Raw genomic sequence first — 12,518 nt, forward strand, 5'->3', positions numbered from 1 at the left:
CAGATTCACCAAAAGGTCAACCTGTTCTCACTCCGAACTCGTAAAATACGGACGTTTGGACAGTGGCCGTCAGTGTCTGAAGCGGCGAAAAAAAAAGCACCCTTCAGCATGTTTGTAGAACGTACCGGGGAGAGCAGCAGCTACAAAGGGTTTGAGGATGACGTAACACTAAGAGCGACTACGGTAGCGAGTAGTATGAAAGGCCGAAATTCCTTGTAGTGAGGTTGGTTGGGGCAATGGATGGGTCAAACACAGGACTTTCACCCAGGAGACCGGGGTTCGTGTCCCGTTTGTCACGTTTCCTAAACCCAAGCGGTCGCTTTTTTCTTTTCTTAAACCCAACCATCCCATTCTTCCAGCGTGTCACGGAAACGTAAGCCCACACACGACCTTTTCCTTAACATAACTGCGGACGCCAATAGTCCCGACCAAGCGTGTTTAGATAAAGCGCATTATAGGACGCTAAAGGAGACTTTTAGCATCAATAACAACGACAAAGGCACCTGACCAAGCGTCCGTATTTTACGAGACGGGAGTGAGAATCTGTTGAAAAGGTTAACAACTTCATGCTACTGTTGGCTCTAACCCCGAAATTCCACCATGCGTTCCGGTTTTGTTCCCTCGTCCGCCATTTGTCATACAACACCACGAGCGTCCGAAGCAGAGTGTTTTCCCTGGCCTACTCAAGCTCGAGCGCTTCCACTCCCTGTCAAATGCCCCCACAGCTCGCTTTAAAAGTAGACCTCGCGCATATTTTTAGCGGAGCGGAGAGCCGCTTCTCGCTCGGTTCTGGAACGTGCCGCTTCGGGCTGGTGGAATATCAAGCATTGTCTTGAGTGGCGGCTATTGCTTGCAGCATTAGCCGCAGACACGCCTGATGGAATTTTGGGGTAAGGCAACATTAAACTTCTTTTTTTAGTCCCACAAAGCAAGGTGGGAATTGGAGTCCAAAAACTGAAAGAAAAAAATTAGGAAGAGAGAAGATCAGTGACAAAATCTGAGAGAATTGACAAAAAATGTGAAAATAAAATTGTTTTGGTTTTATACTATCACCACCTTTTTGACAGCATTTAGGTACATAATGCCATGTAAAAAATGTTGTCCTAGAACATGATACTTAGGCTACCCATCATTTAGGCATGAGAGTTCAAATAATACATGCATTTCTCAGTAGCTAATATTATTTGGCAAGCCTTACTATGACATGCAGAACTGAGCCATAACCCTGTAAATATATGAAAACTCAAGCGAAGACAGCAAAGTGATGTCCATGGTTAGATCAAATGAGCATAGGGCCAGGCTGAGGGCATCTGACTGAGGTTAAATCCAACTTCAGTAAATAGCATTCAGACGGGCGAGCCAACGGTGGCTGAGGCACGTTCCAGATGTTAGTAGCACTGGGCGTGGATGCTAAGCAACTCGCTATTTTTAGCCACAGAGTGCAGGAAGGAAATGAAAGGAGCAGAGTTCAGTGTGCGCGGGATTCAGAGAGGCAGAGAGGGTAATCAAACACTGCCGACCAATGGCAAGCACGTCGTCCTGACACAATGGTGGCTCGCCTGCCCCTGGCTTAGTCTTATCACAACATAGTCACACCCGGGAAATGGGTGTGAGATGAATGAGTGGGGAGAGGTGGACAGTGAGGAGGGGGAAGAGATGGATGGGGGAAGTGAGGAGGAAAGAAAAGCGGCCGAAAAAAGGGAGCAGTTGGTACAAATTAACTCAGGGGATTGGTGTGTTTCCTTCACATTACAACTCTCCATCTGTTTCACGGTGCGCTCGGTGTATTCAACGTTAAGTAAACTGATCATAGGCTCTGATGCAGACCACATTTCTGAGATATCTTGAAATAAAATACCTGGTTTCATCCAAAGAACATGAAGTCCCTCGCTTAGCTAAAGAAAAAAAAAAACACCACTTCCACTTCTCTTTTATAGAAGAATAATATAGCTGTAAAGTGGCCTGCTGTCACTTCAGCTACCCGCCAAGTGACTGCTTTTCCATATAAACAATGAGCTCACGTTGAGGGATTAATTTTCATTGAAATGCATCGCACAAATGAAATCCATTCACCTTGGTGCTGTACTATCAAATCAATGGGCATGACTTGGATGGCTGTGACACTTCCCAAGTCAGTCAGTCATGGCTTCCAAGGCTGTTCAGACGAGATAGAAACCGATGCGAGCAACACTGTCTGCCTTTCAAATAAACGATGCCATTCCCCTTTCATGAAGACGGCAAATCTGTCAGAAAGCTTCCTTCCTCCGCTGCTCTGCAGTCACAGACGGAAAATTACCAAACTGTTGATAGATGGTTAACAGGTGCGGGCTAATTATGCTAATCATGGCAACAGCCAAATAAACTGATTGCCATGTTCATTTAAATGACAGCAATGTTCCTTTGGTGGCTAATTAAAATAGGTCGGGAGAAAAGGAAACGAGGCGGCTGGGTTTCGGATGGAGGGAGGCGTTTAAATAAAAGCCTTCTCTGGGGTCTACTGTAATAAGCTGTATTTCATTGGTTTAATGATGTCATAATGAATTTCTGATGATGGGGGGATGGGTTAGGGGGCAAATAGGCCAAAGTGTGGCGATATGTGCATGAAAGCAGATGGCTACTTTCTCCCGCTGCGTAAAAAGAAGGCAACAAGGGTGCCCTTGCTCACGTAGGTTATCCCCGGTTGAAATGAGTTGGGTAATGAAAATAAAAATCAGTAGAGGGCATCAAGCAGGGCATGTGCTCCATCTGTTTCAACACTAGCCCCACTGGAAAGGGGTAGGGGAAGGTTTTGGAGGGGCAATTACTTTTTTTTTTTTTTTTTTTTTTTTTTTTTTTTTTTAAAGCATTGGGCCCCAGTCTCTATTTGCATGTGACCCAAGAAAAAGGCATCATTAGAGGGAGAGATGGCGGTCAGAGGCCAGGGGAGATGAACTCTGTGGCCCTTGGCAGCCACCGTAGAGGTATGAAAGGTGGATAGGGGCTGATTAATGTTTATAGAGGCAGCTGCTATCAAAACCCTCCATTTTACCTCCTCTCCCCAAAGCCTTCTGTTGTAATTCCACTCTTCCAGAGGAGATTTAAAATCTACAGTTTGGGCTCTATCTTTGACAACAGCCCATTTGTTTTCAAAAGGAGTGCCACCAGGGACACACAGAGAGTTCCACCTTTCCATTCACTAAGAAATCTCTCCTCCTTCTCGGTCCCTTTATTCTCTTTCTTTGTCTTCTTCTTCTTTACAAAAGGTCACACATTTGAAGAAACAACGCTGGTGTTCATACTTCACCTCATGATGGGGACAAATTGGATAATAGCACGCATACATTAAGCATAATTGCTGTGTCATTTCATTTTAAATTGCTGCAAGCATTGTCAGCATTGGAGGGATGGATCACACCAGTTGCATCCAATGTGACTGCAGTCTACGACTGCACCACTCTCTGCAACTGACGTGGTCAATGGTAAAGCTTAAGACTCAAAAAAAGCTTGATTGACCAGAACTGAAAAGAATTACCACGTAGATATTAAAACAAAAGTTCTATCAAGAGTCCATCCTTTCATCACATGCCAACATGCCAAACCCGGTTCACTTTCCAAAAAAAAACAATTTTTAGGTGGTGTAACAAAGGACATAAAGGAATGATATGGAAAGAATAGATGGACGATATTGCACTATGGTGTGTACGATGGAAGTTAGAATTCCTTTTGTTTGCAATCGGATGTGCACACAATGAAACTTTTGTGCCAAAGTAACAAAAGAGGAAAGAGCACGTCCCAGTGATGAGCTGCAAAAAGAAAAGAACTAAAGAGACGAACTGCAGGAATAAAACAGCCTCCTTTTATCTTCAGATGATGAGGCATTCTCACTATTTAAATGTATGCCACATTAGTAGGGACCTGCTCAATTCAATATATTATAATGTGATGTTTGGCCTTAATGGGAAATCAATGGTGAGACAAGTCCGCCGCCGCTGCGACCATACAAAAGCAATTTCCAAATTGACATATGGAGGGCCTGTGTGATTGATTCTGACTGCTGTTGGACTTTAATACCGTTCACTGCGAGCTCATTGACTCTCAGACATCGTCGTGTGGTTTATCTACAAACTGCCAAATGAGTCCTTGTCTCCTTTCTCTTCGCTCTCATCTTTTCTCTGGCCCTTCTTCTCAGCCCAAGGCGGGGGAAGAGGGGATATGCTGAATTAGATATATCGGATAAATAAGCGGATTACTTTGCACAAAATACACCCTCTTTGTTATTGATCACAGCGAGATGTAATGCAGTTTATTCAGATGATCTCACCTCTACCAGAGTAATCCATGTTCTTTCAATCAGCTGAAAAGCTACAGTATTAAGATTCCCACCGCACCAGACCATACACAGCTGTTATCATCTATATATTTAATATCATAATACGATCTCAGCTGCTTGTTTTAACAGCCTACCTACTACCTACCTACTGGAAAGAAGCTACGTTTTATGTCATAGAACACTGGTAGGAAACATGCTCAGTAGGAATTGATTTTATTTTAAGGCCAATACCAATTATTAGTATTTAATGAAACCAATATTTGGAACAGATACGCATTAACAGTGAAAATGAAAATCTTTAAATCAAAATGAGGATTTTGGAATGTTATAAACTTTAAATGCCTTGAGCAATCATTTAATAAATTAGAAACTTTCAACATAATACACAGTAAATGAGTCAGATAGTGTTGTGGGCGGGACATTAAGTCAGACTCAGTGGTGAGTGAATCCGAAGCAGAGGGACAGACACAGAGCTGTAGCCGAGCCAAAGTAGCGCACTTTATAACTAATTAACTTCATCGGTTTTCAGGCAAATAAAACGACGATACAGATAATCTGAAAACTGCCAGGCACCCTGAGCAGACACTAAACCAGCTTTCAATGCAAAAGAGGAACAGTTCTACTTCCATTAGGGCTGGGTATCAGTAAAAACTAAATTTGATTAGATAATGGTGCAGATACCATGAATTCAATACCCGTTCCTGAACGACACTTTTTTCGATGCAAATTTAATCAAAATCCATTTTAACAAAAAGAAATTACAACATTACGGTACAGCTAGGCCTGTAACAATTATTACATAATTGTCAAATTGTCATTTTTTTTGTCACAGGTGAGCCTCGTCTCTGTGCGTAAAACAGTGTTTGTCCTTCATGCCGCATGTAATGTCAGACAAGCATTATCAGATCTTGGTAGAAGCTTGCTGCATGCTTATTGGCTCACTGACGCTGATGAGATGTACTCCTTTAGATACTGAAATTTGGTATTTAATGACGAGGCATTTTTTGATACTCGATACTATGGAGGCAATTTGGCCAGTACCTAAAAGTATCGAAGTTTGGTACCCAGCCCTAACTCCGATCCCCATCCCGATGTCTGTGCCCCAGGAGAACTCACTCAGATTCCAAGTCCCTGACCTCCCCCAGAAAGAAGAGAAAAAAAAACAGACCTTGCAGGCAGCAAGCCTATGATTATTAATTATTATTTAATAAATACAAAACTCCACTTAAACACCCCTATAAAAACGCTCCATAAAACCAATATGATGTGCAAGTGAGTCAGCCACCTTGACTGCTGAGCCAACACACGCACCCACACTGCATTCTAGCAGCAGACTGCTAAAAAAGCAGAGTTGAGTTAAACTCTACTCAGTTAGTGACACAAGATGAGATTGGTGACCCCGAAGTGTTCCACTATCTCATCTGAGCTCTTGGCTCCGCTTTGAAGTTAATGTAACTGACAGATTTGACTTTGAACTATCTTTAAATCCCAGCATATCACAGGGCCATGATGTGCTAAATTGTAGATGAAATCACACATGCCTGTAGTCTTCCACCACATACACACACACGCACGCACGCACGCACGCACGCACGCACTCACATCAGCCCATCTAACCATACAAACACCATACAGCACATTCTTAGCATGTCATCTGGCAACAGAAGGACATCATTCCTGCTGTAAACTATTTTATTAGGGACAACAGCGGTGTCATGTCTCTAAGGGAACTCTGTATTTAGAATGTAGCCTATGGGCAGCATCTTTTTGAGCAGATCACAGTGTCATTTAAAGTGCAGAGCGATTTGGAGGCGGAAAAAGTAGAGCATCAATCTTGTGTCTTAGCGTTTCACTCACCTTGCCGAAGTCCCTGACATCGAAGAGATCAAAGGGGTCAAACAGCTCGCTGTTGCGCAGGCCAAACTTGTCGTGGCACACCTTGAGAAATGTACGGATGTTCTTCAAACACAGGAACTACAAAAGAGGAGAAAGACAACAACAACAAAAAAAAAACATGAATACACGTTGAAACGGAATCTTACATGCACAATTCCAGTGACAGGGAACAGCTGTAAGCAAAATGAAACAAGCACAATATTTGGTCAAAGAAACATGTTCCACCAGTCTGTTTAATATCCCCTATCAATGTAACAGCATTTGTAGAAATATTTAATTTCCTGGTTGATGATTGGCAGGCTCTTCATTTTATCCGCTCCTGGTTTATGTGTGATTATTCAGCCCGAGAAGGTGGGCAGGCTGATGGGCTGCCTCTCTGATCCAGATAAGGAGAGCCACAAGAGGAGCCTGTCTCCTGACATCAGAGTGAGGCGTCCTCAGACAAGCCTGCCACGGGGCAAAAGTGGCCTGTTGAGACACTGACTTCACACCAAAAGGTTGCAGGTCACAACTCTGACAAACAACAACCATGTTCCCCTAGAAATGTCTTCAATGAGTATAGTGTTTGTATGTGTTCTATGGCATTCAATCTCTGTAGGTTTTTGTTCATGTTTTACAAAGGGTTTGAGTCAGGCCATACAACAACGATAGCAATCATAACACATCCATACAGTGTTAGCAGTAGGGCTGCCACCTCTTAGTCGATTAGTCGACTAATCGGTCATTTTTTATGCTTATTCATGCTTAATTACTTATTTCCAAGAAACTTCTGAGCACATTTATGGTAAACACAAGATTTAAAGTGGTGCTGTTGCAGGATTAATTGTGGAGAAACTTAGTTTTACAGATGGTTAATTAACTACATTTATATTGTGCTTTTCTAGTCTTAACCACCTCTCAAAGCGCACAGCTCTGTCAATTAAATCAACTAATCGATTAGTCGACAAAATCGTAAAAGTGTTAGTCGACTAAGAATTTCTTTAGTCGAGGACAGCCCTAGTTAGCAGTGTCCAGCTGTTAATTAATAATAATAATAAAAATAATAAATAAAAAAATTGAACGCACTGGTATCGGATTGGTACTCAGTATCGGCCAAAACGCAAGTTAAGGTATCGGAAAGGAAAAAATGGTATCGGAACACATCGGTTGGTATGGGCTTTTTTAAACAATGGCTACTATCCAGTCATGCAAATAAAGCATGTGCCAACTTGAATGGGGGAGCTTATAGGGACGACGACCCCCCCCCCCAGCAGCTAAGAATACTCATAATGAACTGCATAATAAATACTCTTTAATATTGACGGCCCGAGTCCATAAAATAAGCCATCCCACAGATAAGCCTTGAGGGCTGGGGAACAGACCAATAACTGCACAGACCAATAACTGCACAGGAGTATTGAAATATTAATGATAAGCATAACTGCATCCCATCTCCCATCTCCATGTGTGTGAAGAACACATTACCTAACATGTAAATCCACATGCTGCTAAGACATGCACGAGCGATATGAACAGATTGCCATGGAAGCAGAATGTACACAAAAAAAGAGATTTGAGTGATAGAGCTTATGTGGAACAAAATGCTTGACTGCCTATTAAAGTAAAAACATTCACAACGCATCTCATCCCCATAATGGCTGTTGCCTAAAACTAGTCAATGTTTGGTCCTAGATTTGTGGAAGATTTAGGTGCATGTATTTGGCCCTCCTTTAAAAAAAAAGAAAGAAAAAAAAAGCATAGGCCTATGCATATCATTTTGGACCATTATTATTACCATATATGTGTCTTAAATGTTGGAAAAGCTAAACATAAATAAAAAAAATTTTAAAAAGCGTGAAGACAAAACTTGCTTAACAAGTCTACTGGGGTCCAACTACAGTCATCAGATCTGAGAGAAGTCATTTAGTTAGGTTAGGTAGTTAGTCACATTGATTTTACATTCATTCGGCTTGGGAGGTACCCAAAACGGCTTGGGTGTTGCGCCTAAGCCTTATAATGTTAGGGAAAACCCTGCTAGTAAAACAACCAGCAGCCCTGCAAGTCACACTTTACATTTGGGTAATGTTAGCATGCCTTCAAAGTAGCAACAACAGCACCAGTGGATTTTTTAAGTACACAAAATGCTGTGGAATATTGTCACTCCCCAGGCATTGAAGTGACAATGATTTATTCACTCATTTAAACCTTAGACTGCAGCTTGATTAACTGTAGTGTTTCCTGTTGCTACAATTGACCAAGTGAGACATCATCCGCATCAGCCAACTGTACTAATTAGCTTCAAAAAAATAAAAATAAAACACTGCAAAAATCAAGCCATTGTTAACACTCCAGTAAATGTTGAGCAACAAAGCACAGATTCCTCTGATATGGTCTGCTGGTATTTTGTGGCATTTCAGTCGGCCTCTCCTGGCCACACCTGAGAGCCCTGCTGACTCATTCTCATTCATGTGTGCACATCTGCTCAGTCCCAGTGTCATGTGGTGGGACTGTGAACCCCAATAAGAGAGCCGCGCTGGCCAGTGACAAGAAATGCGATTGGTTGACTAGCCAAAGTGACATTTGCAGTTCGGCGGCGAAGGTTATCGTGTCTGCAGATCCTCACGTACAGTGGGGGGGGAAGCTTATTTTCCCAGCCCAGATATGAAAAGGTAACATTTGCTGGAGTGGTTTGTAGACGAGAGAGAGAGAGAGAGAGAGAGAGAGAGAGAGAGAGAGAGAGAGAGAGAGAGAGAGAGAGAGCGGGGCTCTTCAGATATGGATCAGGAGGGAGAAGATTTGTCTGACATTCTAATGTATGTTTGCCGATAAGAGAGCCGGGATAGGGGCAGGCAGCATTGCTATGATCTTGATGAATAAAATACACAATCTCTTGTGGAGAGTGTGAGTGCACCTGGGAAGAAACAGGCCACAGTCTTCTCCTTAGGCAGAGGCTGCCCTTAGCACAATCCATCTGGAATTACCTCACTGAGGTCTGTTTCAAACTCAAGGCTAGGCACAGATATTCCTCCATTTTTCACAGTGTTGTGAGTACAATACAAAACAATCTCAAAAACGTACACTGTACTAGATTGACTACAATGTTGATTGAATTTTAGGATTCAAATAATTCTCGTTTACAAGTGTACATAAAACATGGAGGCACATTTTTTTATGTCAAGCAATTGCTTGAACAATTAGGCAATTTTATTATTAGTCCACTGACTAAATGAGGGGTGTCACAGTATTTTTTTTGTCTCCCTGCCACTGCCTACTTGCGCACGTCAGTGGAAAAAAAATAACACACAGCATAGCTTACTGATAGGTAGCATGCAGCTAAAGACACAAGGTAATGTTGCAGCAGCACTTTTCCAGACACCACAGCCGCTGACGGACATGGCGGAGATACAGAACTGGAATACCCCCCCCCCCCCAACCCCCGAGTTATGTAAACAAACAACGAGTGGTAAAGCCTGTGGGCTCTGACAGGACTTTATGGTGTGTTCAGGTGCACCTTGTTAAACTCATGGTGCATTCAACTGCACTTTGTAAACTCTGAGAAAAACAAGCTGTTGGGAGAAAAAAACTAAATGTAATCCAAAACTGAATCAAATCGTGATTTTAAAATCAAAAGTCAAATTGAATGGTGGATTTGGAGGATCGTAAACCACCACATTATGGATTCGTTTCAAGTAAAAATGCCAAACATTCCTGCTTTTCATATTAGACACCACCTTGGTCTCCAGGAACTCTGCAATGAGCATTTGTCGCCATTTTCTGCCATTTTATAGACTGAATAGCTAAGAAAAAAATTATCCATATGTTAACAGAATATGAAAACAGTCAAAAGTTTCAGATTAGTAAGTAAGAACATCTCATTTCATCCATCTTCTTTTTTTTTTTTTTTTGTAACTGCAACAGATTAGACTTTTCATTTTCAGGATTGCAGATTGGATCATTACTATAATGCTGTTTTAAACGATTCCATTACACCAGAACCTTGCAAATGCTGTTTCAAGCAACAAAAATGTGCTTTTTTTACGACTAAAACATTGCAATAAAAGTTGATTGCAACAGAAGAGAGCGCGCAGGTGTTTGTTCCCTTTTTGAGAATAACATTATTGGTTCGTTTATTTGTGCACCTGTCGCCTAAGACTCTCTAAGAAGTCTGCAACACAATCTTTTTCTTCACCTGTGACACATATAGCAAAAGATTGCTGAACAGATGTCAAATACAGACAAAGTGTTTTGAATAGATACATCTTCCCACGCCCACTAGAAAAAAATTAAAATTAAAAAACTCATGTCTATGGACTCATGCTGTATGAATGCCTGTGTGTAGAAGTGTTTACCTATGAAGCTACCATTGTGTCAGCCTCACTGGTCATGGCTCACTTCCTTTGGCTAGTTGCTAAAATTGTGCTTCTCAAGGCTTTAGGTGCCAGCAGCAAGTGCAGTATTCATCAGAGCCAGCCCTGTGATTATGTGAAGTGAATCTAGCTTTTTACAAATTATCAAACGTCCCTTCAAGCGTGGGAAAAGATGAAAAGAGGTCAGGATGAGATAGAAAGCATTTGAGGAAAAAGGGAGGGAGATAAAGTTAAAGTTAAATAGAAAGATACAGAGAGAGGCTGCTTGTACTGTAGGTGGTCTCCGCTGTAGTACGGCAGTAGATTTTCTTACAAGGTGGCTTGTGTGCTCCACTGGAGCGACGGCTCTGACTTTGACTTCTCAGTCAAGAGCAAGCAGCTCTTAAAAAAAAAAAGGCAGACTTGTTGCCAGGGAGGCGGGGAGGACAGGAGGGAGTGCATAGGAGGAAGGAAGCAGGAGGGAGAAGAGCAGCAAAGAGGAAAGAGTCAGGTAACAAAGACCCGTCACATCCCTGACAAGCCCTTCAACCATATCACTACGCCACATCACACAGGGAATGCATTATTCCTCTGGGAGGTTGGCCCTTATCTGCACACACTCCTACATGCTCATATCTGAGGGGATACAAATTAGAGCTTCCTCGTAGAGAAAAAAAAATAAAATAAAAAATACTTGTTGAAGAAATGGGGTGCAGGAAAAGTGTGGGGAGATGGATGAGGAGGAAGAGAAAAAAAGTGGGTTGTTTTGCTAAAACTGAAGCTCTTTGGTGTCAGAAAAGTGAGGTGTGTGTGGGTGGTGGGGGGGTTTAAGGAATGTAAAACAAGGGAGAATACAACCCATGGGGGAGAAATAGCAAAAGAGAAGGAAGCTGCAGGTAAGACTGAGAAACTACTGTAGAAGACAACTGGAAAAAAACTAGTTACCAGTAACCAGAGCTTGTTTCCTGGACCAATTTCCTGCTATCGATTCACACACACAACGCAAATTAAAAACTAAATAATAAGAAAAGAATGCGTCTTGTGTGCTTTGTGTCATGGTGAGCACAGAGATCCAGTGAGGGCAACCTGAAACCACAGTTTCAGAAGTATAAGAATACATAAAATGCATGATATTCTACGTGTAAATGTTTTCTAACACATCCAATAAGCTAAAACAAGTGAGGGCACATAGGGTTAACAGAGAGGGAACAAAAAACAGCTTCAGTAGCAAGGGAGAGCAGGAAAAAGTGGTTTTCTATCTTGGAAGCCATGCAGTTAATGCTGTATCAGTGATCTCTGAAGAGTTCCTGCTATGTCTAACCCTGCTACCACCAGGTGAATCATGAGACAAACAAAGAAATGCAGAAAGCCGGGCAAACAAAACCGAACAATTCAGCTTGCCAAACAGGATCACGACTACTAAGGCTCGCAGATACAGTTGCAGATACACATCACGTACTTGGCTCGGGCTCATCTTATTTCCCAGGGTAGAGATAACGCCTTCATTACCATGGGAAATAAGCTGTTAGTTCTAATTTAATAAAATTTATTAAGTCATCAAAAGAAAAGAGCATCATTGTTGTCAATTTCAGAGTCGTTCTCTCTGTCCTACGAGAAACGTAACGTCCCCCTTACAGGTGCTTTGTGAAGAAGAGAAATAATTAGCGAGATGAGAATGTCAAGCAACAGATACACAGGTACAGAAATCTGACTTGCCTGTCCATGACCGAAGACCATTTCAAAGATTTGTGTATAAAATAGGTCATCTTTCTGCATCATTTTAGACTCATACCCCAAACAAGGACTGCATCTTCAGCTCCAGCCGAGGAAATCAATGAAGAGGAGTCTGCTGTTTAGGGACTCCGGAGAAAGTAAACTTGCTTAGCTTCAAGAAAAAAGTTGCTCTCATTTTGAAATGACTTCTCTAGGCAACTTGGGGGTTAAAGGAAAATAAGAAGTGTTATAATAAAAGCATGCTTTGTGTGTCT

General features: G+C 42.0%; 1 protein-coding gene across 6 annotated transcripts in view; it reads right to left on the bottom strand.

Moving 5' to 3' along the window:
- Nucleotides 1-12,518, bottom strand: part of vav2 (vav 2 guanine nucleotide exchange factor) — a 228,663-nt gene that overhangs the window by 154,356 nt on the left and 61,789 nt on the right. For all 6 annotated transcript variants that reach the window (XM_028601191.1, XM_028601192.1, XM_028601189.1 and 3 more), the window contains exon 2: nucleotides 6,167-6,283. In XM_028601191.1, the coding sequence (XP_028456992.1) occupies nucleotides 6,167-6,283 (117 nt within the window). The remainder of the gene's footprint in view (nucleotides 1-6,166; nucleotides 6,284-12,518) is intronic.

The sequence above is a fragment of the Perca flavescens genome, chromosome 16 (assembly GCF_004354835.1).
Source record: "Perca flavescens isolate YP-PL-M2 chromosome 16, PFLA_1.0, whole genome shotgun sequence".
In the NCBI taxonomy this organism is placed as follows: domain Eukaryota; kingdom Metazoa; phylum Chordata; class Actinopteri; order Perciformes; family Percidae; genus Perca; species Perca flavescens.